The sequence below is a fragment of the Lactuca sativa genome, chromosome 8, assembly GCF_002870075.4.
Source record: "Lactuca sativa cultivar Salinas chromosome 8, Lsat_Salinas_v11, whole genome shotgun sequence".
In the NCBI taxonomy this organism is placed as follows: domain Eukaryota; kingdom Viridiplantae; phylum Streptophyta; class Magnoliopsida; order Asterales; family Asteraceae; genus Lactuca; species Lactuca sativa.
Window position 1 is genome coordinate 222,623,188 of NC_056630.2, and position 27,298 is coordinate 222,650,485.

At 38.1% G+C, this 27,298-nt stretch overlaps 1 protein-coding gene across 1 annotated transcript; it reads right to left on the reverse strand.

Moving 5' to 3' along the window:
• Positions 1–6,106: 6,106 nt before the first annotated feature.
• Positions 6,107–7,593, reverse strand: LOC111884888 (universal stress protein PHOS34). The gene is made up of 2 exons (XM_023881183.2): positions 6,714–7,593; positions 6,107–6,504 (listed from the first exon to the last, which is right to left on the reverse strand). Exons 1-2 carry the CDS (start codon positions 7,387–7,389, stop codon positions 6,497–6,499), a joined length of 684 nt encoding a protein of 227 aa, XP_023736951.2. The 5' UTR covers positions 7,390–7,593; the 3' UTR covers positions 6,107–6,496.
• Between the last annotated feature and the right edge of the window lie 19,705 nt (positions 7,594–27,298).

The following is a 27,298-nucleotide window of genomic DNA, read 5'->3' on the forward strand; positions in this document are numbered from 1 at the left end:
CGAAGTGGAGACGACGATAAATGAAGTAAGAGTGTCTATCAAGTATAAGAGGCTACAAGTATAAGCGATATAGAGACAAAAATCCGGTATAAGCGTATCACGAAGGAAATGCGTTATCAAGTAGGAGTTTTAAATAAGTAAAAGAGAAGTAGCAGTAACAAACAAGTAAAAGTATACGTTGGGAAAGAGAACTTTGATTAAAATCTTGTAAAACCTTTATAAACCAGTTTAAAGTGAGTTTTAAATAAAGCAATATAAATAAGAGTCTTGAAACAAACGAAAAAGCTTTTTGAAAACCATTATAGTGTCCTACTCGGTAAAACAGTGTACGGTGTCGTAAAATCTTGTGCATGCGGGTTATCAATCACATGTGATTGATATGATAACTGGCATGTTTAACTTGTATTCCCCCCTACAAAACATGTAAAAACATTAAAAGGTTCATTCAGGGGTATGAACTCACCTGGTGCAAGTAGGTCCGACGAAGGTGCCGTTTGGGCGTTCGGTGTCACGCAAGGACTCGAACACTCTCAATGACCTATTTAACATATGATAACATATGTTCGCATACAATTAGTATATTTAATACTAATTAAACACTTATATGCACTCAAAGGAGCGGAAAACACTTTGGTTAAGTGTTTGGGTGTCCCGGGTAGCGTCTAAAGGTGCGTATGACCTAGGAATGGAGTTTACTCTCCGAGAGTAAACCCTTAACACTTAGTTTATGGCCCAGGGACTACTCACCATGAGTTTACAGCCGTAAACTCATGGTGAGGGTATCTAGTGTGTGTTAAGGCTTCTACTTGTTCATGGGATTTTTCTAAGTACTTTTCCAAAAAGGCATGAGTGAGTTTACGGCTTCTAAGGGCTTCATTAGGGAGTTTACGGCCTAGGGACACTCCTAAGGGAGTTTACGGCCGTAAACTCTCATTCTTTGAGTTTTGTGAAGTTTAAAGCCCCTAATGCCTTGCTAGTAATTTATAATGAAGTGTTATGCCATTTTGGGGGATTAAAACTATCATATTGGCACATTTAGAGGTGTTTACGGCCTTGGTGCATACCTGGGCCGTAAACTCCTTTTTCCCCTTCATTTTGATGTGTTTAATTGATCCAAACCCAAAGGACAAACCCCTAATTTATGTCTTAAGCCTTGGTATGAATTTAGGGCACCCTTTAACATGTTTTTATGAGCTTACGGCCCTGGAACTATTTCTTGGGAAGCTTTGGCCGTAAACTCCTAAATGGAGGGTATTTGACATGTTTAAGGTCCCCAAACTATTTTTAGATGATCCTAGGATTTATTCCAAGGCTATTGGTGTGTTTAAGGGCATTTTTAACACACAAAAATGAGTTTACTCCCCATGAGGAAGAGTTTACGGCCCAAGCATGTTCTTGGGCAGTAAACTCTTGTTTACTCTTCCAAATGCTAGTTCAAGGTGTTCTAAGTCCGATTCCATAAGCCTACAAGTCATATCTAAGCCTAAGGGACAATTTGGAGGGGTTTTGGGGCTTAAAAACCCCATTAATTGGTGTTCACGGCCCAAGAGTGTTCTTGGGCCGTAAACTCATGGTTATGTCCCTATCTTGTGTTTTAAACTCGAATTTGTATGCTAGATAAGTTATACAACGAGTTAGGATAGTTTACCTACTCGTTTGGGGCTCGAAACGGACGATTTTTGGCTCGAATTTAAGTTGTAGAGAGACAGAGAGAGAGAGAGAGAGAGAGAGGGGAGAGTGTAAATAGTCTCCAATGGACTCCACTCACCCTTATATAGGGGTTGGAGTTGTGGCTCAGTTGGATTCTACCCGATACTGTCGTTATACGGGGCTTTTGGTCGCACCCGATTTAGTGGTCGTAATAATAAAAACTAACTTTTTCTAAATTATTTTGGAAATGTAATTAAAGTGTTTTCATTTACCTTATTACGACTATAATGACATAAAAACATAAATAAATAAAACATTTATTTATTTAACGACCTCTTATTAACGGAACCTTTATACAGTGGAATATCCCGTTAACGGTAACGGGGTAATGTAACGGAATAAACTTTGGGTTTTCACATTATCTAATGGACGCGTCATTGACTAGGTCAGAATTCGACAGCCACTTTTAAGAGCTACGATTGCTAGTCGGGTTATGGTGTCGTACTTGCAATAATAGTTATTAGACTTATCCAAGTGGGAGACTGTTGAATTAGGTGTCTAAGCTCATAACTATAATTGGTATGCACTTTCCCCAAGAGTAGCATGGTCCATTTGGGTTGCCTTCACCAGAGCAATTTGATATGATGGACTTATGAGAAGAGGTTATTTATGATTTGTTAATATATTATAAGTTTTAATATATTAATATGAAATCATGTTATTTAATTATTATTGATCAAGAATTAATTTAGTGATAATAAGAGACTAATTAAATATACGGGGATTGATTAAGTAAATCAATGAAACTTATAGTGTGGGTCAATGGTCTATGGTTATTTAGGATGGGCTAAACCAACATGGATAGTCCATGGAGGTTTAAACCTTGGAGCCTAAGTAATATGATGGGTCGTGTGAATTAGGGTTTGTATGGATGTAACCTTAGACTTTGCCACACTATAAAAGGAACCCATAGTCACCAAAATCGCCCCCATACATTCTAAGAAGAGTGATAACCGATTTTGTGTGCTAAGTAGCCTCACTCTCAAGTCCTCCTTTGTTCATGGTGTTTGTGAACCATTTGAGGCATCACATTTGAGGTGCTAAGTTCTTAAAGGCAAAAAACTACAAGCTACAACAAAGAGGTAATTCTATAACTCAATTATATGTTGTTTATGTCAGTTGTATGCTAGTTGTAGGCTTCATGCTTTGGAAACAATATTGCATGTATAATTAGAGAAAAAACATAGATCCAAAGTATTTAGGGTTGTATCTGTATCATAGGATGTTGTAGTATAAAAAACCCAACATGAAGTTCCTTAACTCCAAGAATCCAAACTATGGGACCAAAAGATGACATTTTCCACCCGAAAACTAGATCTAGGTCAAGGTTTAAACTTTATACCTTCAATGGCTCAGAAATTGTGCCAAAATTATGGATCTACAAGCTCTTCCCACGTCCTTGCTTCTTCTCTAACTTTCGTCTTCTTCAAAAGCTCTAACGAACACCAACAATCACTCAAGAAGCTCACAAATGCACAAAGGTAGCTTAGGGTTCAAGATTTGCACTTCATGGACAATAGAGGCTGAAAAGGTAATGGGCTTGAGGGACTTAAGGTCTTTAAATAGAGTGCATATCCTAAAAACAAGGGTTTGCTTCAGACATGCGTACGCCATGCGTACACCACGTAAGCCTAGCGTACGTGGTTAATGATCCACGGCCAAGTTGTGGCTAGTACGCTAAGCGTACCTAATAAGTACGCCTAACGTACTAACCAATGGACTATTATGCAAGGAATTTTCACTCAAGGGACCAAAAAAGAACTTACCAAAAAACTTGGATGATATATATATATATATATATATATATATATATATATATATATATATATATATATATATATATATATATATAAATTAAAATGAAATTTTTGGTTGTACTATTTATTAGATTTTGGATGTATATATTAATAAAGACACACTAACTATGAGGATGGATAACTTTTATATTTTCTTTTATATATATATATATATATATATATATATATATATATATATATATATATATATATATATATATATTATGTGGATGGACAATTATTGTGCGAACGTGTAAACAGTGTTATTCTATGAGGATGTATAACTTTTATAGTTTCTTATATATATATATATATATATATATATATATATATATATATATATATATATATATATATATATGTGTGTGTGTGTGTGTGTGTGTGTGTGTGTGTGTGTGTGTGTGTGTGTGTGTGGATGGACAACTATGTGCGAACATGTAAACAGTGTTATTCTATGAGAATTAATAAAAGAATAGGTTTTTAGTAATGTGAATACGTTCAACCTTACACAACTATTGTCATTTTCATGTATTCTCACTAATTCTTCTTCATTTCTGTTCTCACATATTGTTTTTCACTTATTTTCATTCTTACAAAACGACTCAATAAACACTCTGACTTTATGTGAATAATAAAAAAAAATCTATAATAACCTCATAGACGAATTAATTAGTGTAAATACATAATAATGACAATAGTTATGTAAGATTGAACATATTCACATCATCAAACAACATACTTTTTGTTTGTCATTCTTAGAAGATAGCATTGTCTATATATCCGTATAATAATTTATATTTGAACCTAACTTTCTCTCTCTCATATATATATATATATATATATATATATATATATATATATATATATATATATATATATATATATATATATATATATATATATATATATATATAATGAAATTTTTGGGTGTGCTATTTATTAGATTTTGGGTGTATAAATTAATAAAGACACTAATTATGAAGATCGATAACTTTTATATTTTCTTTTAGGTCTCCCGACCTAATATGTAACTAAACTATTGTTTAAAGGACGACTTCAACCCCTTGGCCGAGGGAAGCATTTTCCAACTACTGATATTTTTACGCATATTTTTTTTAAATGGCAAACTCACTTTCTAGAATCCTACTCTCTGAACTACAACTTCGTACATCAAGGAATTTGATCCTTCAATCCCTTAAAATCCTTGAAGGGAGAGACACCTTTTCAAACCACTAAGCCAAATGCTCTTCTGTGCCACCTTAATTACATATTATTTTGTAAACATTCAGATTGACTGCTCAAATTTAATTTTCTAAGGCGACTCGTTGCGGGAAAATGATCAGTTTATGATGGTAGCGGCGGTACCGCTGAGATATTGTACAGTCGGCGAGTGGGATCAGTAGGTTCAACCAAAATTTGTTTGCCACGGGTTGATGAACCTGTGAATTACGATCGAATGCATGCATGCAATAGTAGTTGCATGTGAAAATCCAAAGCTTGCATTAATGGAGAGTTGTAGCCGATAGTGACAGTCTTGATGGAGGCGGTGAGAGAACCAAAGAATATGGAGCGGCGAAAAAAAGATTTAGGTTTAGGTTTTATCACAGTTCAAAAGGTTATATCAATTATAGTTTAAGTGTAAACATATTTGTTGATTTCTATCTTATTTTTTTAAAGCAAATACTATAAACATGTATACACTTAAAATAAAAATTAATAATTTATGTTCGTTTTGTAATTCATTAAATAATATTTGTTTTAATTAAATGTTGCTTTTAATATTATTTTAAAATTTTTTTGTTTTAAGTTTATTTTAAAAAAAAATTTGATGTTTTATTTTGTTTTATATTTTTAATTAATTTAAATAAAAAAGTGATGTGGGAAGTAAGTTGAATGAGATGGAAAATATAAGGTTTTCATTCGTTGTGGGTTAAGCAAGATGAAAGAAATAGAAGATAGAAAAGTTAATGTGACAGTGGGTTGAGTGGGAAAGACTCGCTCCCGCCTAATCCTCAATACATCTCGCATGTAAGGGAAGAAGACTAATACCGATGATTTTTGTTCTAGAGAATTCATAAATTCTGGTTGAATATCTCTGTTTTTGACAGTTAGTGGTGAAATTTTAGGAGCTATCTGTTTTTTCGAAGCGAAAATGCATTAAATCTGTGGACCACCTCTGCAACCCTCTGTAGGGAGACCAAACGGCTGTAACATATAATAAAAAATCCGTTTGTTTTTTAACCTCTACAGACTGTTGCAATATATTAAAGTAAAATGTGAAGATGTTTTAAGCAGAGTGTCAAGTATTGCGCCACAAGTAACAGTTATTTGGTTAGAAGCCTTCTGAAAAACAAAAAGCTACGAATGACCAAGTGTTGCATGTGTGCTGCACGACACAACAATAAGTAATGAGACGTGGTTTTAAAAAAACAAACATCAGCTTAGTAATTCATTCTCTGGCACTGAACACGCCAATAAATAAATATTCTACATACACGAGTGAGTTGGGGCAATCCTAATTACGTACAAGACCAACTGTTGTCAACTTATACCAATCATGTATATTTATTACTTATTCAATTGAACCACAAAATTTATATGTTTTCGAATGCTATATTAAGGAGAAATGCAACAGCTATCTAAACAGGAGAAACATATTCAAAACCATCACCAAGAGCTCTTCCCTGGTTGCTGCATGAGAAATTACAGCCGCTTGTCATTTGTCAACCACATATGCCACCTCCTTGTGTACACTTACTATTTTAGCAATGCTAGAAAATATCGTTTACTATAATTTGAATCATGTAATTTTGTTTATAACACATGCATTATATATCATCTTTCCTTATCGAAAAAAAAAACATAGAAAGTATGTACACTTTTGCAAGATAAATGATGTGTTTCATTTAGTCAAATCAACAAATTATATGATGAAATTATTGTAACCAATATTCTCCTCCAAGATGGATTTGCAAACGCAACATGCATGATTAGGGGCCTGCAAGTTATTTAATCAATAAACAATATTAGAATTGAAACCACTGGAAAAAATATTACAACTACAATTCATGTTTCATAATGCTCAAAATAAGAAAATAAAACATGTAAGAAGTTAACTAGAAGATAAAATCGTTCCATATTTTATTTGTTTACTTGTTATGAATTAATTTAATAAATATAAATCAACTTAAATAAATTGCAAGTTACCCTTGGAAACATGTTCCTTAGCATCATGGAACACCTCTTCCGACCCACGTTGTTTCGCCACCTCATCTGCCCCGACTTTCTTTCCACTAGCATCATCGCCACCGTCTTCATCGGAATATCTAACAACCACCACCGGACAGACACAATGACGTACACAATAATCACTAACACTTCCAAGCCTCCCTTTGGCCTTCCGCTTCGAAGCTCCAAACCCTCGACTCCCCATTATCATGACGCTAAATCCAAGCCTCTCCACCTCCAAACAGAGCCTCTCTTTCAAATCATGATCCTTCACGATATGAATCTTGAACGGGATGTTTGCTTCCACCAATGGTTGCGAGAGAACGTTGGCTTTTGCGGTGGTGAAGTTATCAAAATCGTCTTCCAGCTTCTGCCGTGTTTCTTTGGATGCGTTTTCGGCATCCATTGCATGGCCCCAGTCAGCGCCGTAGAGGACGGAGGTGAGTTGGATATGGAGGAGGATGACGGCGTCACCTGGACGGAGGTAGTTTTGAACAGTCCATTGAACGGCGAAGGCGCTCTCATCACTGAGGTCTACGGCAATGGCAATACGACGTTGGGCGTTGGCGGTTGGCGTGCTGACTGGTGGTGGGTAACGTGGGGATGACGGTGGGTCTGCACGAACGGTGGACAATGGAGGAACCGGACGTTTCATTGGATGAATGAATCAATGACTTCTTTAATTACGTTTTTTGGGAATTAATGAACAGAGAGAAAGAGAGGGTTGAACAAGCTTTTGAGGAAATATTGGTTAAAATTGTTTGGCTGAAGAGAGTAAATACCACCGAGTTTAGAGGGCTGTGCATTCGTGTGATAGAGAGAGAAGAGAAAATTATGTAGATGAAAACCACGCATTGGTTATGCTTCTCGTTTGGTGTTTATAAATTATACATAGGGTTGATGTCTTCGGCCCAAGTTTGTCAAAACCCCAACTTTTTTTTTTTTTTTTTGCATATTAAACTTTGGAGACGTTTTATTTTTTGCAATGTGGTTTGGTCCGTTACCAATAGTTTGGCATGGTTTCGTTAAGGTTGTAAAATTTAGTGGTGTTCAAAAAAATCGAAACCAAACCAAAAATCGAAAAAAAACCGAAAAATTGAACCATTTGAAAAACCGATGGTTTGGTACTTGTTTTTAGAAAAACCGATTTTTTAGATTCGGTTTCGATTTTCTATATCTAGAAAGCGAAAAAAATGAACGAACCGAAATACACAAATGATATTGTTCTATATATAAGTATCACATCATTAGTAAAGTAATCCATAAAATAATAAAAATTAATATTCTATGGCATAGGTGAAGTGTGAATATGATATGAGAGAGGTTAGAAGGTTAAAAGTCTAATAATATTCAAATCACATACATCTCATATCGATTGTATGATTCAAAAATGAATATTTTTTATACTATAACATGAAGGAAAGTAGTTAACTCAATCATCCTACCATGATTATTTGTAAGTGGGAATACATATAAAAAATAGGCACCATCTTTTTTTATTCTTGTTAGCCTATATATTATTAGCCCACTTGTTTATGAGCTCTTTAGTCTTTAGCTAATTAGGGTTTTGTCTAGCTAATATTTATATCTGCTTTATTATTTGTAGTATTTATGCCTTTCATTGAGAACCCTTGTAATTTCTCTTTATTATAATCATATGACAATGTTATCATGGTATCAGAGCGGAGGTTTAATACCTTGTTAGAAGCCTTTGTAGTAGTCATCTGTGGCGCGGATCGAACTTTTCTAGGGTTACTGTAGCAGATGGTATTCGTTGTTGATGTGTTTTTTGTTGGTGAATTTTGTTTGTTGTTGCTGTTGATTCGTTGTTGTTGTTCGACTTCTTGTTGTCTGATTGATTGCTTCCGCTGGTTTATACTTCTCTCATTCACATATTGCTATATTGTCATTGTGGTTATTTATTCATTGTCAACATTACTGGAAATGATGATTCCCTTCATTCAATCAGTACTCGTTTGGATGGAAAGAATTATACGTATTGGTGTTACGTTATGAAGAACATCCTTCGTGGGAAGAATATGTGGGGCTATATCACTAGGACTAAAGCTGTAACAACCCAAAAATACCACCCAAAAATTTCAATTTTTATTATAACAAAACCCACGAGCCTGAGTATCACATAATAAAACCATATGCTGCGTGTTTCAAAAACCATAATAAAATAATGTGAACTGTGTCACAACTGTATCCAAACATATCAAGAAAACTGAATCAACTCCCAGGACGAAACTGAAGCTGTGGTGTGTGCGATGCCATCATCCCGAGCTCTTCTCTTTGCTTGCGGAAGTACCTGAAACCAAAACTGAAACTGTAAGCACGAAGCTTAGTGAGCTCCCCTAAACTACCACATACCACACAATAACATATAAAGCACATACTGGGCCTTGCCCACTACATCGGACCGAAGTCCGGGCTAACTGGGGCCTTGCCCCCTACATCGGACCGAAGTCCGAAGCTGACTGGGACCTCCGTCCCCTACATCGAAGTCCGAAGCTGACTGGGACCTTCGTCCCCTACATCGGACCGAAGTCCGAAGCTGACTGGGACCTCCGTCCCCTACATCGAACCGAAGTCCGAAGCTGACTGGGACCTCTGTCCCCTACATCAGACCGAAGTCCGAAGCTGACTGAACATAGCATAAACATATCAACTAGCATAAACACATAAATCCTGTCTGAGCCACGGAGGCGTCAAACATACTAGCTACTGCATTAGACCGAAGTCCAGAAACTACGGCTAACTGAACGGGCCGACATTGTGGCCTTAGACCCGTTTCTACTGAAGGGAAACTCACCTCGTGAACAGGCTGTTGTGTGTATGGCTCTGGAAGCTAACTGCTGTAGCTCCGGTATCTCCCCGGCTACAATCCATAAACACACTCAATCAGATGCTAATCACTGCATTGGGTAAAATGACTCTTTTACCCCTGGTCAAAGTCAACCCTCCCGGTCAAAGTCAACCTACAGTTGACCTGACTCGCCGAGTTGGGCCGCCAACTCGCCGAGTCTCTAGTCTCACTTCTCAACCTTACTCGTGGCTACTCGTCGAGTATGGCATCGACTCGACGAGTACCCTCTCGATCCAAGAACTTAGACAATCTGCATCCTACTCGCCGAGTCATATGAACAACTCGACGAGTTGTTCTTGAGCTAAGAAGATTGCATTGGACTCGCCGAGTTCTATGAACAACTCGTCGAGTCCCTCCATTACTGAGTCTGCCCTCCAACTCACTGAGTCCACTCTACCACTCACAGGCTCCCTAAACTCGATTCTGCTTGAATCCAGCGTCTAAAACTTATAGATTTGGGCTTCCTTAGTTCGATTAGCACGTAATGATTCTATCTTTACGTGCCCATAAGCGACCAAGAAGATAATAAGGCTCAAAAAGCATAATAAAGGCTAGATCTAGGGTTCTTATGCAAAGCATCTTCAAAAAGGCAATAGATTCGGGCTCTACAACTCCTAAATGAACAGATCTAGGGATATCTCGACCTATTAAGGCTTCCATACAACTATAAGGTTTGGAAAATACATCAAACTAGCCCTAGAAGTGTTCTAATGGAGGTCTAAAGCATAAAACAGAAGGAATCCGAGAAATACCTCAATGAACTCTGATTTTGCCCTTGGATCTTTGCTCTACACCTCTTCTCTTTGTTCCTTTCTTCTTCTTCTTCTTCAAGCCTTCAAAATCCACACAAAAACACTTAAAACAATCAAGGGATGGATTAGGGTTTTCTCACATCTCTCTGAGGGTGAAGGAGGCGAGTTTGGGGCACATAACATTGCTTAAATAGTGAGCAACCCGGGGATTTAGGGTTTCTTCTTGGCAGGCAGACTCGCCGAGTCCCGAATATGGACTCGCCGAGTCGCCAACTAACACGTGCTCGAAAACTCGACCCTACTCGACGAGTCAGGCCATAGACTCGCCGAGTCCCTCAATAAAACTTCTAAATAAATGCCACGGAAGCAACATACCAGAGACGGGGCGTTACAAAAGCTAAACCCTCAATACCGCAAACTGAGAATTTTGATTTGTTACTTGATGCTTGGGAGACTGGTAACTCCAAGGTAATTACTTGGATTAATAACTCTGTCAATCAGTCTATTGGTATGCAGGTAGCTAAATATGACACAACAAAGGAAGTTTGGAATCACTTGGAAAGGCTGTATACTCAGTCTAACTTTGCTAAACAATACTAGTTGGAATATGATATCCGTGCTCTTCAACAAAATGACCAGAGCATTCAAGATTTCTATGCTGTTATGTCTGATCTGTGGATCAATTGGCTCTTACTAAATCTAAAGAGTTAAAATACTTTGAGCCTTACATTGTTAGGAGGGAAGAACAACACTTGGTCCAGCTCTTGATGGCCTCGCGTTCTGATTTTGAAGGTCTACGTGGAACAATTCTTCATCGCTCTCCTCGTCCCTCAGTTGATTCTATTGTCCATGAGTTAATTGCAAAAGAGACTAATATCAAGTCTCATGCAGATAAAGGGTTTAAAGCAACCTCTATTTTTACTCCCACTCCTGCTGTGCTTGTTGTTTTCTGTAACCAATCTCGACAACCTCCAAGGGTTGCTTATGATGAGTGTGCATTCTGCAAAAAGAAAAATCATTGGAAAGCTTAGTGTCCATTGTTAGTCAACAAGGGTAAATCTGGTCAACCTCAGTCGGGACAACAAAATAGGTCTGGTCAACAAAAGTTTCAGCTACGTTCCTGTTGGATTAATGTCTAAGTCCATAACTATAATTGGTAAGACTTGACCCAATCCGACATGGTCCATTTGGGTTGCATGGCATCATGCATTTGGATAAACTATAATGAGAGAAATAACACTTATGGTTGGTTAATATATTATAAGTTCTAATATATTAATAAGATTATTTAATTAGTATTGATCAAGAATTAATCTAGGATTAGTTAAGTGATCAAAAGAAGACTAATTAAATATATGGGTTGATTGTGTAAATCATCCATACTTATATAGTGGGCTAATGCTCCATGGATTATCTAGTTGGGCTAAAACCCATATGATGCTCCATGGATGCTCCATGGTGTTTTTGTACCCATGGATCATGGAAATGAAAGGCCATGTTAATTAGGGTTTACATGGTGTAACCCTAACTATATATGCATCTTATTCTTGACCAAAATCGGCACTAGTATTATTCTAGAGAAGGGCTAGCCGATTTCAAGTGTTCCACATTTCTCTCAAGGTTATTCCAAAAGCAATTGATGTTGTGTGAACCATTTGAGGTGTCACACTTGGGGCACTAAGCACTCAAGCTTCATGAAGACTTTCTACATCAATGAGGTATGTATTCTATCTTGTTATATTCATTGTTTTGTATGCTAGATTAGGATAATACCTTGGCTGGAATTGGACTAGGAACATTACCCTAAGATGTTTTTGGACTTAAAAACTTGTTTTTGATGTGGTAATGTTCATGCTAATCCAATTTCAAAGATAATTGTCAATAGATTCATGTTTTGTATTAGTTTAAGGTTTAGACTAATTACATGAAAAAGTTTGATTTGAATTATCTTGTTCTTATGAGTTGCTTAGATTAATAGAAAAGTTGAGTGAAATAGTTGTTTTCAATCCAAATTAATCTAAGAGTTGGTTCTAAAATGTGTTTTTGTAACTTGTCCTCAAGTTATATGAAAAGTCACATTTAAGTTTGATAAAACTCATAAAAGTTGGCAAAGGTTACAAAATGAAGAGTCTAGTTCTAATTAAATGGTTTTATGACTCCATTACTTGTCCTCAAGTTATGGAGGACCAAGAGTCTCTTCATTAAATAATAAAAAAAAAGTGTAACCTTAATTAATTCCATAAGTTATAAAATAAATAAAAGTTAATTCTTTTATTAGTTTAAAGTCTTCCATAACTTCTCCTCAAGTTATGGAACTTGAAGAATTTTTGGATTAAAACTACTTTAACACATAAGTTATGGAATTAATTAGTTTTGAATAGTTTCAAAACTTGCCCTCAAGTTTTGGAATTTGAAAAGTTTTCACTTATGAATACTTCAATTCCATGTTAGCCCTTAGAATTTCAAAAGTTAAAATTTAACCCTTATACTTTATAATATTATAAGTTAATAATATATATATATATATATATATATATATATATATATATATATATATATATATATGTAGGTATAAGAGTAAAGTCAGTCTTACCGTTAGTAGGCCTCATTCACGAAGCCGGTCTATAAGGGGGGTATAAGGTTACTGCCTATAAAATGACAGTTTAATGGGTGTCCACTCTCACCCACCGCTTCCTTGACTGGTGGATGGTCGTTAGCCGAACGGGTTTGACAGGACTAAAATTCTCCCTTCATTAAAAGTATTAATGATAAATACTAAGTAACTAAACTCTTAATAATACCCAATCTTAGTTACTTAGGAAAATGTGAATAAGGTGCTAATCCATGAAATTACACTTTGCATTTTGTTTAAGTCGGTTAGTGGAGCATGTGTGGTTAACCGGCACACTAACTCGTATTTAACAAGTTAGGCAAAGGGTAACTTAATGTTTATCATAGTATCGATGGAGCGTGTGTGGTTAACCGGCACATCGATTGAGGGGTAAACACTTAAGGGTACCAAGTAATTTGCATGGTTAGTTCACACCTTGTTTTGTGATCCTCGGCATCCCAGTCACAAAACCTGAAGGGCAAACTCGAGATTGAAACATGCCATTGAACAGGTCAGTGAATCTCAAAAGATCTAGGAGTTTCAAATCCAATTAAAACCTAATAAATCATTTCGTTTATCTTGGTGGAAATTGGTGAATCGTCATTCACCTACCTTCAAATATTTTATAGCTTGGATTACGGCATCCCTCTTCTAAGTTATAAAATAGTTTGTAGGGTCCTAGCCTTAATATTTCATACTGGGTGTCATATTAAGGACTTAAAATCAACTATCTTGAATATCTCCCAAAATATGTCTGGTTTAGACATTTATGATCTTCCCAAATCTCTTGAAACAAGCTTTCCTAAATGAAGATGATGTTGTAACGTCCCAAAAATTAAGGCTAAAAATTTCTTTTAATAAAACATTACTTAAACCAAATTCATCATTTCAAAACATAAGCTGAGTATTAGTTTCCAAAATACATGTTCGTTATCAGAGTAAACATTCCTAGGCTGTCTAATCTATGGTGTGTGCCATGCGATCACCCCGAGCTCTTCCCTCCGCTACCGGAAGTACCTGAAACCAAAACTGAAAACCGTAAGCACGAAGCTTAGTGAGTTCCCCACCCTAACACATACCATGCATAACCACATACTGGGCCACGCCCGCTATCCTGGGCCTCGCCCACCTACCTCGGGTCTCGCCCGCTACAACGGCCCCGCAGCTCCAGGCCCTGCCTGGCTTCGAGCCACGCTCGGATACAGATCTGCTTCACTTAGGCCTCGCCTGTCACAGAGCCTCTCCCACTAACATATAATAGCACATAAACATATCACATCTCATCATATAAGCTAAACACATACTAACGAATCCTGTCCTAAGGCCTCTCCTATCTCTAGGCCCTGCCCTTGTCCTGCTGCTGATGAGTCATGGAACCCCGTCTATACTCCTACTGATAGTGAGGTATGGGCCCGGCCCACCCTCACTCCTTCCCTAACTTGGGCCTCGCCCCTGATCTACTGCTACTGAGATGTGGAACACCATCCACACTCTGCTATTGGTGAGATACGGGGCCTCGCCCACACTCACCTCCCTACCAGGCACATATAAGTATCACACAGACACAAGTATAAACTATCACATACACCATTCCTTAGGCACCCGCCCTCTTCCATTGGACCTCGTCCCGAATATCATACTAGCATACTATGCCTAGGGCTAACCCCCGGGTCTTCTACTCATAACTACATGGGCCGTCATTGTAGCCGTAGACCCATTCATACAAAGGGAAACTCACCTACACTGGCTGATGAACCCACTAGCTGTTGCACGGCAACTCTCTGAACTTCAGCTCCACTCGCTCCCCGAACTACCAATATCAATACAACACTGAGTCTAACAGACCCCCGACAGACAACCAAGTCAACTCTGGTCAAAGTCAAAGTCCTGGTCAACGTCAACCTTCCAGGTCAACCCTACTCGCCGAGTCACCCTAGGGACTCGCCGAGTTCATATGTTCAGAGTCCTTCTCTTTGCGACTCGACTCGCCGATTCAGTCCATGACTCGCCGAGCCTACCGATTTCCGAGTCCTGACCTGTCCAACTCACCGAGTCTCCAATCGACTCACTGATTCGAGTCTAAACTCGAAGGGTTTAGGGTTTCGCGACCTGACTCGCCGAGTCCAAGAACAGACTCGTCGAGTCCAAGACAACCTTCAATAGACTCACCGAGTTGTTCATCCAACTCGCCGAGTTCCTACCCAACTTCATCCGACTCGACGAGCTGTTCATCCCACTCGTCGAGTTCCTCCTCGTCTTCATGCTGGTCGCCAAGTCCACTCAAAGGACTCGCCGAGTCCATTCAGATCTCTATACATGCAGAGGACTTTTGAGTCATGCATGGACTCCAAACTGTAGATCTACCCTTCCCAAGCCTATTCCTCACGTAAAGTTGCAAACTTTACGTGTAGAGAAGGAGATCTAGGCAAAATACACCATAAACTAGGGTTTAAGGCAAAGAGGCTCCATAATCAACTCAAGGGATGAAACTTTATGCTTTCCAAGACCAAAATACACCTAGATCTGAAGTAGCAACTCCAGATCCGGCTTCTAACTCACATGGATCACTACTCATGGCTAAAAGCCCCAAAACTCACAACCAAAATAGATCTAAAGGAAGGGAAACGACTTAATACCTTCAGATGTTCAGAAATATCTTCCCAATCTCAGATCTATAGCCCCCTCCTTGCACCTTCAAGATCCTTCTTCCTTTTCCAAGCTTTAATGCACTCCTCAAGACAATAATTAGCTCAAAAATGGATATGGCGGCTAGGGTTTGGTGTTCTGGGTTAGAGGGGCCGCAAAGGAACCCTAGGGGAGAGAATGAGGCGCTTAAATAGGCCCCAAGTCCCGAATTTAGGGTTTTCCTCGAACAGACCTGACTCGCCGAGTCTCCTTGGCCGACTCGCCGAGTCGGTCGCTTACTCATCGACCCGGATCCCGCTTGGACTCGCCGAGTTCTTCCTTGGACTCGCCGAGTCCCCCTTAAAGTTAGGGTTTTCTTTCCTTTCTTGGCCTTTAAAACTTTGGGTGTTACAGATGTCCCATGGAAATCATACTTCTTTCACCTCCTCCAATTATTCTCCCTAACCCACAAGTTCAAGGTCACTCAAGCCCTATTGGCAAGGCAAGGTCTAGATGTGATCACATCTTGGAGATGTAGTTACATATTGACAAGCCGGGAGAGTTGGGTGTCAAAGTCTTGTGAAAGTTGGTGGCTTAATCACTTTCTAAGTCACATAGTGAGTTCCTTTGGGACTCCTATGAAACAGACTATGACAAGACCCTTAATGATCTTATCTATTTGCTAAGATCAACTTCCTAAAACTTGTGGACATTGACAATAATGACATTGGATATCTAGTAAAGCTCTCTCTTCCCAATGGAAAGGGATCGGCCATAGTCAACCCGGTTGACCAAATGGTAAAGAGAAAGGCTAAGTCTGTGATAGTCCCATGTTCCATTACCAAAGCGTCCATATGTTAAATTGCCAAAGGAAGGGGCATTGGTTGCGAAACTGCCAATTTACCTAAGGGTGTTAAAGTCAATAAGTTTAACTCTACTTCAGGTAAAGTCCACTATCTAACTCCGCTAAGTTTCTATTCTGAGATTCTTAATATATGATGTGACTGGGTCACATGTTGATGTTTTAAGAATCAAAGAAAAGTAAAGAAACTTAAAGAAAGAGTATGTTGAATCTGATCGCGTAGATGGATTTCTATCGCATAGTTTGAAGATCGGATTCTTGAGCTACTTCTTAGGAGATATGAGCTATTGCTTAGGAATAGATAACAACAAGTTTTCATATGGATTGTAAGGATAGTTTTTCTGCAAAGTTTTTAAAATAAAACAAAAAATGATGATTTTATTTATTTTAAAATATCCATACAATGGCATTTGAGGAAAAATTGTTGCTTATATGATTCCATTAATAGCAAGAATGGAAATATGAAATTGATTCTTTCATTTGTGGTAATGTCTAAATTTACCAAATAAGAAAAGATTCTCATCACCCAAGTTTCAATTGGACCGGAACTTGGAATCATGCAATTTGTATAGCATGATGAATGAGAACTTTCAAGTATTGGAAAATTAAGACTAATTACTTGTTCACATGGATGTGTGAGTCAAGTGAAGGACTAAGGGATCGAGTACACATTCTTGTGCACTGATTAAGTCCACCACAAAAGATCGATAAGATTATTCGTCATAATTTACTAAAGCTCAGTAAATATGGTTATACTTACAAGCTTAAGTGTAATTCTGAGACATTGGAAAAAGGTTCCAATGTAAGGCAGAGTGAATAAGAAGAATAAAATTAGGCAGAAGGATAAAAGTTTCTCAAATCTAAAAAGATTGGAGAGTACTTTAGTATCAGTTTTTATGATCATCTTACTGATTTAGAGACCTTATCACAATTCATCCTCTAAGTGCCCTAAGAAGAGGAGCTATGAATTTTTGAAGTGGTTAAATCAAGAAGATGAGTCATACTTCGTTCCAATACAAGTCTTAGAGTCATACTCCAAGATTGTAATTTGAGTGACATGTCTTAAAGAAGGTTTAAAACACTTTTCAAATGTGAGAGTAAAAGTTTTCTACTCTTGTACATTTGAAATTGGTAAGTTGTGATGTTTTGGATAAAACAAAGACCAACTTAGGCCAATTTTGTGAAGTGTTTGTCTTGATTAGAATCCACACTATCTCTTGAATAACTTACAAGAAAGTCTTACAGGTCAAGAGGACAGTGGGAGTCTTAAAAGTCTTGAAAGTCTCAAGAACTAATGAAGAATAAAACCTAAAGTTCTTCACTAGCACACGACTTGAGGTTCATAACCTATCGTGTTGACATATTCTGTGCCCATTCTAGTTAAAGTTGGCTTTGCATATGAGTTCTTAGAGTTCTCAATTGGGTGCATAACAACTTGGAAGCAATGGCAGGCCCTTGCGCTGCCAGATGGCAAGAAATTAGATTGAGTTCAGTCCATATGAGTTTGGATTTGTCATTATCCTTGTCCTGTGACTATGGTTTTGACAATTCACATGGATAAGAACACATACACCATTAAATCTAAGTGTCATAAGGTTTCTCTCCGATTCATGAAAATGATGGTGAGGAAACACTTTCACTAAGTAGATTTTAGCTAGATAGCAATTGTGATATTTGCATTCTCAAAGTCGTTAGTGGAGCGTGTGTGGTTTACCGGCACACTAACATGGACTTGTGAGAAGTGGCAAAGGTCTAAACAATCAAGAGTATGATTATAGCATCCTTTTTCATAGTTCTAAAATTGTTTAGACACTCCTGTGTGTTATCTAGAAGAGGTATATGATTTTGATAAAGTTTTATCAAAGCGATCTAGTATCAGAAATCTGAACTTTGGTAAGAAAGTCAATAAAGTATTGATTTCTAGAAGTCGAGCTGATTTCTGAGTACATGTCAAAGCTAGTGGGAGCATAAGTGTTATGCTAATAATCATCATGTTAGTGGGAGCATGATAATTATGATAAAGGTTGCAAGTTAGCAATGTTAATTATAGAAAACAAAAGTTTCAACTGGGAAAGAGTTGTTTTGCTATAATTAAGGGAGAGGAAATTATACTTCATCTCAAATCTATAAGCTTAGATCATGAGGTTTTAATCATTTAGTCAAGGATATATATATATATATATATATATATATATATATATATATATATATATATATATATATGAATTTCATGTTGGAATGGCTCAACATAAGGAAATTCTGTATATAGGTCTCTGTATATGGGTCCATTATTTGCGTTCTAAAATTCGATTATGATTACGGCATCCCTTTTCATAATCTGAATTATGAGAACTTGGCAAATAGAAATGGAAATATTATAGCAAAAGACTGGTTTAGTCTTTATGTGAGACATCATGAATCGTGTCCCATATGCTTCGGATATAGGATCGATTACATGTGCTATATTTATCCTTTCTAAAATTTTCATAATTCCTGGGGCATTAAGAAAGGAAAAGGTATAGAATTGGATGTGACTAAAAGGATTAAGCAATTGTTTGAGGACAATCTAAGGTTTACCAAAGATTGGTTGCTCAAGGACAGTTGGAAGTATAGTGATAATTCTGGAAGGACCATATTGACAAAATCTGTAAGGAGGCAACTCTTGTTCAGAAGTGATAGTCAAAATGGAATCTGGAAATATTTCAAAGTTAGAAATTATTTAATCTGTGTAAGATTAGGAAACTTAATGCAAGAAGGATGTTCCCAAGGAGCTGATCTCCTTTGGAATGCTTTGTAATGGTTATTGTCAAGTCCTTCTGACTTTGTGCATAATCATTACAAGAGGTTCAATGCATATAAGTTTAGAATCTAACAGATTTCAGTAAATGGCATGAATTTGGAATTCTTGCATTTGTAGTAAGGATTTGGGAGTGTGAAAAGAGAATCATTGAAGTTATGTTCAATTGATCTAGTTCACAAAGTAAAGATCATAGACAAACATAGTATGCATACTTGGTGTGTGGCATGACTAGTGTGTAGAAAACATAGTGTACATGCTTGGAGCATGGGACAACTATTGTTTTTAAATTCAAGAATAAAGTTGATAGTTGAAACAATATACAATGAATAATGTATAATCATATGGTGATAAATAAAAGGTGTTTTATTTATGTTCATAGGTTTTGATACCATATTGGATTCAATTATTATTGTGTTTCACTTTGCATGTTTTAACTTCCTGAATAACTAGGTCATTGTTCTGGATGACTAAGTTATTCAAACCATCCACAGTCGGTCATATGTTGGAAGTAGATATGAATTAAGACTGTCATGGGTTGGCTTGTAGAGGTCTAAGATGTTGGACAAAGGGCTACAACACTCATAAGTGCTCATAAGTTCTGAGTATTGGATTCAACACGCGCTCATTGGAATCACTTCATGGATTTTATCACAAGTGATCATGAGACGATAATATCTTATATTCTTCAAACCTAGAGATATGAGTTGTTACTATGAGTTGGTTGTACATTGATTTCATGAAAACGCATTGGTAACTCGATGTTATAAAACGTGCCTTTGTGTATGATTCAACAAGTAGTAGAACAAGCCATATGAGTCGAAGTTTATACATTCCTTTTACCTTCGGGATAAAGTCGATATCTGTGGGTTTTCTTGATGATTTGATGATGACAAATGGAAGTGCTCGGCCGGGCCAGGACTAATTTGATTTGTTCAATTAGTCATTCGTCATAAATCAGAAATCGGGAAACAACAAATGGACAGAGAGAATGATTATAATCCATGTCTCAGTTCATATGATATCTAGAATAGAGGAATATATGATCCCTTATCTAATTGACAAGTCATTGACAAAGGTCAGAGTTCATCTATAAGGTCAGAGTTCGACAGAAGCTTTTGAGAGCTACGATTGCCAGTCAGTTCTTAAAGTCATACGCAATAATAGTTTTAGACTTATCTAAGTGGGAGACTGTTGGATTAATGTCTATGTCCATAACTATAATTGGTAAGACTTGACCCAATCCGACATGGTCCATTTGGGTTGCATGGCATCATGCATTTGGATAAACTATAATGAGAGAAATAACACTTATGGTTGGTTAATATATTATAAGTTCTAATATATTAATAAGATTATTTAATTAGTATTGATCAAGAATTAATCTAGGATTAGTTAAGTGATCAAAAGAAGACTAATTAAATATATGGGTTGATTGTGTAAATCATCCATACTTATATAGTGGGCTAATGCTCCATGGATTATCTAGTTGGGCTAAAACCCATATGATGCTCCATGGATGCTCCATGGTGTTTTTGTACCCATGGATCATGGAAATGAAAGGCCATGTTAATTAGGGTTTACATGGTGTAACCCTAACTATATATGCATCTTATTCTTGACCAAAATCGGCACTAGTATTATTCTAGAGAAGGGCTAGCCGATTTCAAGTGTTCCACATTTCTCTCAAGGTTATTCCAAAAGCAATTGATGTTGTGTGAACCATTTGAGGTGTCACACTTGGGGCAGTAGGCACTCAAGCTTCATGAAGAATTTCTACATCAATGAGGTACGTATTCTATCTTGTTATATTCATTGTTTTGTATGCTAGATTAGAATAATACCTTGGAAAGTTCTTATTTTCATGTATAATAGAGAAAACCTAGATCCAAGGTATTTAGGGTTGCATGTACACTTAGGAGTGTTAGAATGCTCACAACCCAACAGTTCCTCTGGTACTCCTTCATGGACCCCTTGTCCTCCACGGTTTGTTGCTGCTGCTATACCACCAGTTGATATAGATTCTGTTGAAAACATGCCACCATCTGCATTGGATCCATAGGTGTTTGAGAGTTGCAGACAGTATTTTGCCTCTAATCCCATTGTCATGTCTGCATCTATGTCTCATTCTGGTCCTACTTCATCTGGTATCAGTTATTCCCTCATCTTTGTGGATTTTAGATTCTGGTGCAACCCATCATATGACTCCTCATTTGTCATCATTTACTTCTTTCTCGCAAGTGTCGTCTATTTCTGTTAAGTCTGCTAATGATGCATCTATTCTAGTTGAGGGTGTTGGGTGTGTCTTTATTTCTCATATCACTCTCCCTGACGTTTATTACATTCCCAAACTTACTTTAAATCTTGCCTCGGTTAGTCAGTTATGTAAGTCTAGTAACTGGGTGTTTTTTTCTTATTATGTCTGTGTTATACAGGATCAACACACCCAGAAGGTGATTGGGATCGGCCGTTGTCACACCCCAAAACCGGAACGGCGGAAACGTTCTGGGGTGGATGACGTCATGTCAAGTATCACAACACATGTATTATAGTAATCAAAGTACGACAAAACATTGCATTAATAGTAATAATTTTACATGGTTTACATTACAGGGTATCAAAGTAATACAAGCAAATATACTAAATACAACATGGTACTAAGCCATCTTCATCAACAGCTCCGGGGATGTACCTGTCTAATGCTGACCTGAGAATACACGTTATTAGAAAAGCGAGTATCAGCATTTTTTTTTACAAATACTGGTGAGTTCATAAGTATTTAGTGACATTTTATTCGAATAACTTTATAATGTAGTAGTTTACGAATTTACAGTGTATTAGAGTTCTTTCCAGAAAATCCTATATTTTCTTTAATAAAAGCAATCTTCTACCAAGACTGGACGGAGTTAGTGTGGTAAAAGTAGTTTTCCCTTAATCGTTATCATTATCAAAATATTGAATTTGATTATTAAAGAAAGCAAGAAGAATCAGGGAAATAACATATGCCTCAGCAGTGAGGACTGTTGACTAAGGCAAAGGAATCCTAGACTCCAAGAGAGTATCGAATGAACGACACGCCTGACTCAGTCTACCAAAAGGAGACACAGACCCCAGAAGGTACCAAATGAAAGGTACAGCTGGTAAGGTCTAAAACAGTGAATATAGACCACAGATAGTATCAAAAGAAAGATACAACTTGCAAGGTCAAAAACAGTGTGACTCTGAGAATGAGTTACCAGCATACAGTGTAAATCGCTGGTGAAATACTGTTACCTTAAGGCCATGAATTATAAGGTAACCCGGGATACTCGTAACCATATTAAACGACACTAGAGTACCAGACGCCCTACAAGCGTCTATAAAATATGACATTTGTCACCCCTTGGCTTGGTGGGCCGTGGACTGTAGCTAGCAGTCAGGGTGCGGGGGTGTCAATCCCGTATAGATCTATACACACAATGTTCGCTCTCCCTACAGGAGACTCTGGTTACCAACTAGACGACGGAGAAGGCCGTGTCCCGAAGATGCATCCCAAATAGTGTGTAATGACTTCCAAACAGTGGGTAGTGGGATTCTAGTGGGTAGTGGGTTTCTAATGTAAGTGATGAACTAGAGGTAGAGACTCATAACTAAACTGACTAGAGTAAACCTATATGGCTATTCTCGTATACATAATATATAACTAATGAATCAAACGGCCTTCGGATGGACATCCGATCCCACCAGACCACATCTCAACGAAGAAAAGAAAATAGGGCGGACAAGCCTTCCTAAGTCCTTTAATCATTATTTATATGTATCTATACAAGCACAGACATACATCTAACTACGTTTGAGTGTGTAACAAGTGGAATCATATCGTGAAGTATAACCAAATCGTGATGTGTAACCGAATCGTATGTAATAACCGAATCATGAAGTATAAGTGTACAGGGTGGAATAACCGAATCGTGAAGTATAAGTGTACAGTGTGGAATAACCGAATCGTGAAGTATAAGTGTCACCAAATATAAGTGTATCACGAAGTAGAAGCGACAACAAGTGAAGTAGGAGCGTATCAAGTATAAGTGAAGTAGAAGTGATATCAAGTATAAGTGAAGTAGAAGCGATATCAAGTATAAGTGAAGTAGAAGCGATATCAAGTATAAGTGAAGTAGAAGCGATATCAAGTATAAGTGAAGTAGAGGCGTATCACTAAGTAAGAGTGTAAACAAGTATAATCATTTAACTAAGTAGAAGTATCCACTAAGTGAAAGTATAACAAGGCAGTGGTATATAACGAGTGGGGTATCAAAACATGGAAGAAAGCTTTATACTTAAGAAAAACACGACTGGGTATTCCTTTGTAAAATAAGTTTGAAAACCTTTAGAATTTCTTTGGAAACCTTTCATAAATCAGTTTTAAATGAAACTTTGATAAAACAAAATAAGTAAGAGATTTGAACAAGTGGAAACATTTTAGAAAACCATTTACAGTATCAAACTCAGTAAAACAGTTAACAGTGTGGTAAATCCTTGTGAATGCGGGTTATCAATCACATGTGATTGATATGATAACTGACATGTTTAACTTGAATCCCCCCCCCCTATAAAACATGTAAAAACATTTAAAAGGTTCATTCAGGGGTATGAACTCACCTGTAGTGAGTGGTCCTGATGACAATGTTGGATCTGTTGCTATGTATCAAGTGGTGACTTGAGTACACACGTGAATCCTATTTAGCACATATTGATACATATATGAATATAATTAGTGTTATGAACAACTAACTATTGAATTGGGACCACTTTAGGGACTAGTAAACACTTATATTGAAGTGTTACAACCATAAATGATTGTACGAAGGGTTAAAAGGCTATACAAGAGAGTGTATGGCCTGAATACACACTATATGTGTGTGTGCGGCCATGTGTGCTGCCAGCACGTGTGTGCCGCCATGTGTGTGGCCAGGTGTGCTGCCAGAAAACATGGTGTTCTTGGTGTTCTTAGTGTTCTTGGTGAAAGATGTTACCTTTCCGGATGATACGTGAGAGGATTTTCGAGTCCTAGCTTTGTAAGAGTGTAAGAAATGATCAAAATGACCAAGGATAGTTTATATAGGAGGGTGTGTGCGGTTGGAGGTGTGTGTGGTTGGCCTGTGTGCGGCTGGCTGGCCGGACGCACCTGGTTTGGTGTGTTTGGCTCGTTTTTCCAATGCTACACCCAAACTAACCCATCCTCCAACGCGTATTTCAATTATACTAAACCTTAAGCGCTCTTTTAGACTCGATACTTCATTATAAAATGGAAAAACAAAGCTAACTTTGATAAAAATGATGAATGTAAACTAGAAATTTCGGGTTGTCACATCATCCCCCCGTTAGAGGGAATTTCGTCCCGAAATTCAGGTTTAGGCAAGGAAGTAGGTATGAATGACCAAGTAGAGGTAAGAGAGTACTTCCTATTCTGTTTGTCCTCGCATTCCTAAGTGAACTCTGGTCTGTGTTTGTCATTCCAACAGACCTTCACGTACGGGATGTGGATTTTCGTCTCGTGTAGCTAGTGGGTTCCGACTGGTGTATCTACGAGGTTAGGGTTCTCAATGGTTTCTATCACAACGAGTGGGATACGAAGAGTGACGTCGGGCAATCACGTATCAAGTCTAGTAAGTGGATCGATCGGGTGTGAATCTTGTGGAGTATTCGAAGGGAGTAGTGGTCTGTCGAAGGTTGGACCAAATCTCCATGAGGATTCTCATATGGTCCTAAGCTCTCGGAAGGGTAAAGCTTTTCAGTGCTTAGAACATAGTGTACTTTTATGGCAAGATCATCACTGGCGTGATCACCATCCCAAAGTTCCTAACGTTCTCTCTCATACTGGTAGTGTAGTCCTTCAGGTTGGTTCTTAGGAAGCTCAAATTGTCCTTGGTTTTGCGTTTTCCTGTCAATTGGCTTTTAGAGTCTTTCTAGGTCATCGGATGGGTTGTGTGACTACGGTTTTCTGTTTGCTGTAGAGTGTCTATCTCAAGCTCGTGCAAAATGAATCTGCACTTCTAATGCTTGAGGTATTTCTAACGGAAACCCTTGGGGTCAAGGAGATAGGGTTTCACCAGACGAGTGTTAGACTACCTCGGAAGGTGGCTCTACTATTTCTGCGTGAAATAGCATTCGTGGAACACCTGATAGTCCGATGAATCTCATATGACACGCCCTAATTCCCAAGGCATTGGTTTATTCTGGTGCGGAAAGCGCGTGTTCCTGCATAACCCCTCGACTAACACCAAGGCTGATGTCAAGTCTATAATCTCTTCGGGATCCGGGTCATGAGGCTGAATGCAACTACGTTCGCACTTTGATCAAGTATTCCTGGCTACGGAGGTTATCTTGTGGTTCTCGCTATCCTAGTGTTTACTTCGGAGAATGAAGTCTATCGTCTACAGGGCGACGACGATTTCCTCCATGCGAAAAGGTGGAGGGTTATAGGCACTACTCATTGGTAACAGGGAGGACGAAGTGTCTGAGTAGTGCGAGCATCTACTGCAACTACTCTTCTGAAGGTTCTGAGTTTTCCCAGTCTAAGTCAAATCTAGTGAGTATAGGTTCCCATCACTCGGATCTTTAATCTCTTTACTAACTGACGGTGTTAGCAACTATGTGGGCTTAACCGGTATGACAACAAATTTCGGATTTGTGATCATTATAGTAGCTCAACCCACAGCGATTCTCTTGATTCCAGCTCCTATTGTATGGAATAGGATGAAGGGCTTTACTATGAGGCTCGTGGTAGAGCTCATACTTGGCTTAACCACTAATACTTGGTGTATGCAAGCCGTATATAATTGAGGTCGGCAGGTTGTTCAGCTGTGCGACTCCACCCCAAACCCACAACCCAACAAGGAACAGGGAGTAGGGAGGAAACACACACCTTAAATCTTTTTGATCTCAATTATATTCCACCTTTACACACATACCTGGTTAAAGTGGTCATTCCTTATGAGTTCTAATCTCTAGGTTCATGAACCTGATGTGCGAGGTGCGAAGGGTCTTTCTGGGGAATTCGACGGAGTAGGCATCAGATGGTCATTGTCTTCTGAAGTGTCTTACAGTGTCTTTCGCTTCAGTTTCCATATGACTAAGAGAGGTCGGTCGGCAGCGCGCGGTACCCTTCTCTTGGGTACTTCGGAAGGTTTGAGGTAAGAGGGACAACTGACGGATCGTATTAGGTTTGATTATTTGTATTATGCTTAGGTTCGGAAGAACCTTTATTTGCCGAAAGGGCTATGGAGAAAGTTCTTTTTACAAAGCACTAAGGATTTAAACATGGCTAAACGAAGTCAAACCATGATTGATAGAGTCGTCGAAATTTTCATACTTCGACATGACATAAAATGAAGATCGATAGAGTCATGCGCCGAACAGGCACATAAGTTCTAGGCGTCTCGGGTTTCGTCCTGTGTATCACTGCCGTGGATACTTGGACCGATAGAGTCGACGCGGAACTATAGAGAGTCCTAAGTGTTTCCGAATAGAGTACCTTTTCATGAATGGATTCTCACAAGGCATTTCTATAATAGCCCAACATATACTAGTCATGTATATTTAAGGTGGGGAGGACTGTTGACTGAGCGACTCCGCCCTAAATCCACAACCAAACGAGGAACAGGAAATGAGGCGGCATTCACTCACTCTAGGTCTGTCCATCTTAACTATACATGGTCGTAACGTATATGTTTAGCCATTATAGTTTTACCTAGATGAATTTTTAACTTTTATAACAGTGCTGCGACTTTCGCCTTACTGGGAAAAATTTACATTTGAATTAGTCTTTTATTGTTTTTAGTTTAGTCATCCGAGATCGAGAGACGTACCAAAACCTAATGAGTTCCTCGACGCTTCTCCCTAAGCAGTAGAGTTAGGCTCCTCCTGTGTCTTTGTTGTTTCCTTCAGTTGGGCAATCCCTTTTGAGGTATCCAATCTCGCAACATAGGCGGCAAACCTGCTTGGTCGCTGCATTGGCGATTGATGCAATACGTTCCACCAGAGTTCTGCATACACGAGCAGTATACCCC

What these genes read in the sequence shown, in the direction of transcription:
- LOC111884888 (XM_023881183.2), bottom strand. Translation starts at nt 7,389, where the DNA reads ATGAAACGTCCGGTTCCTCCATTGTCCACCGTTCGTGCAGACCCACCG.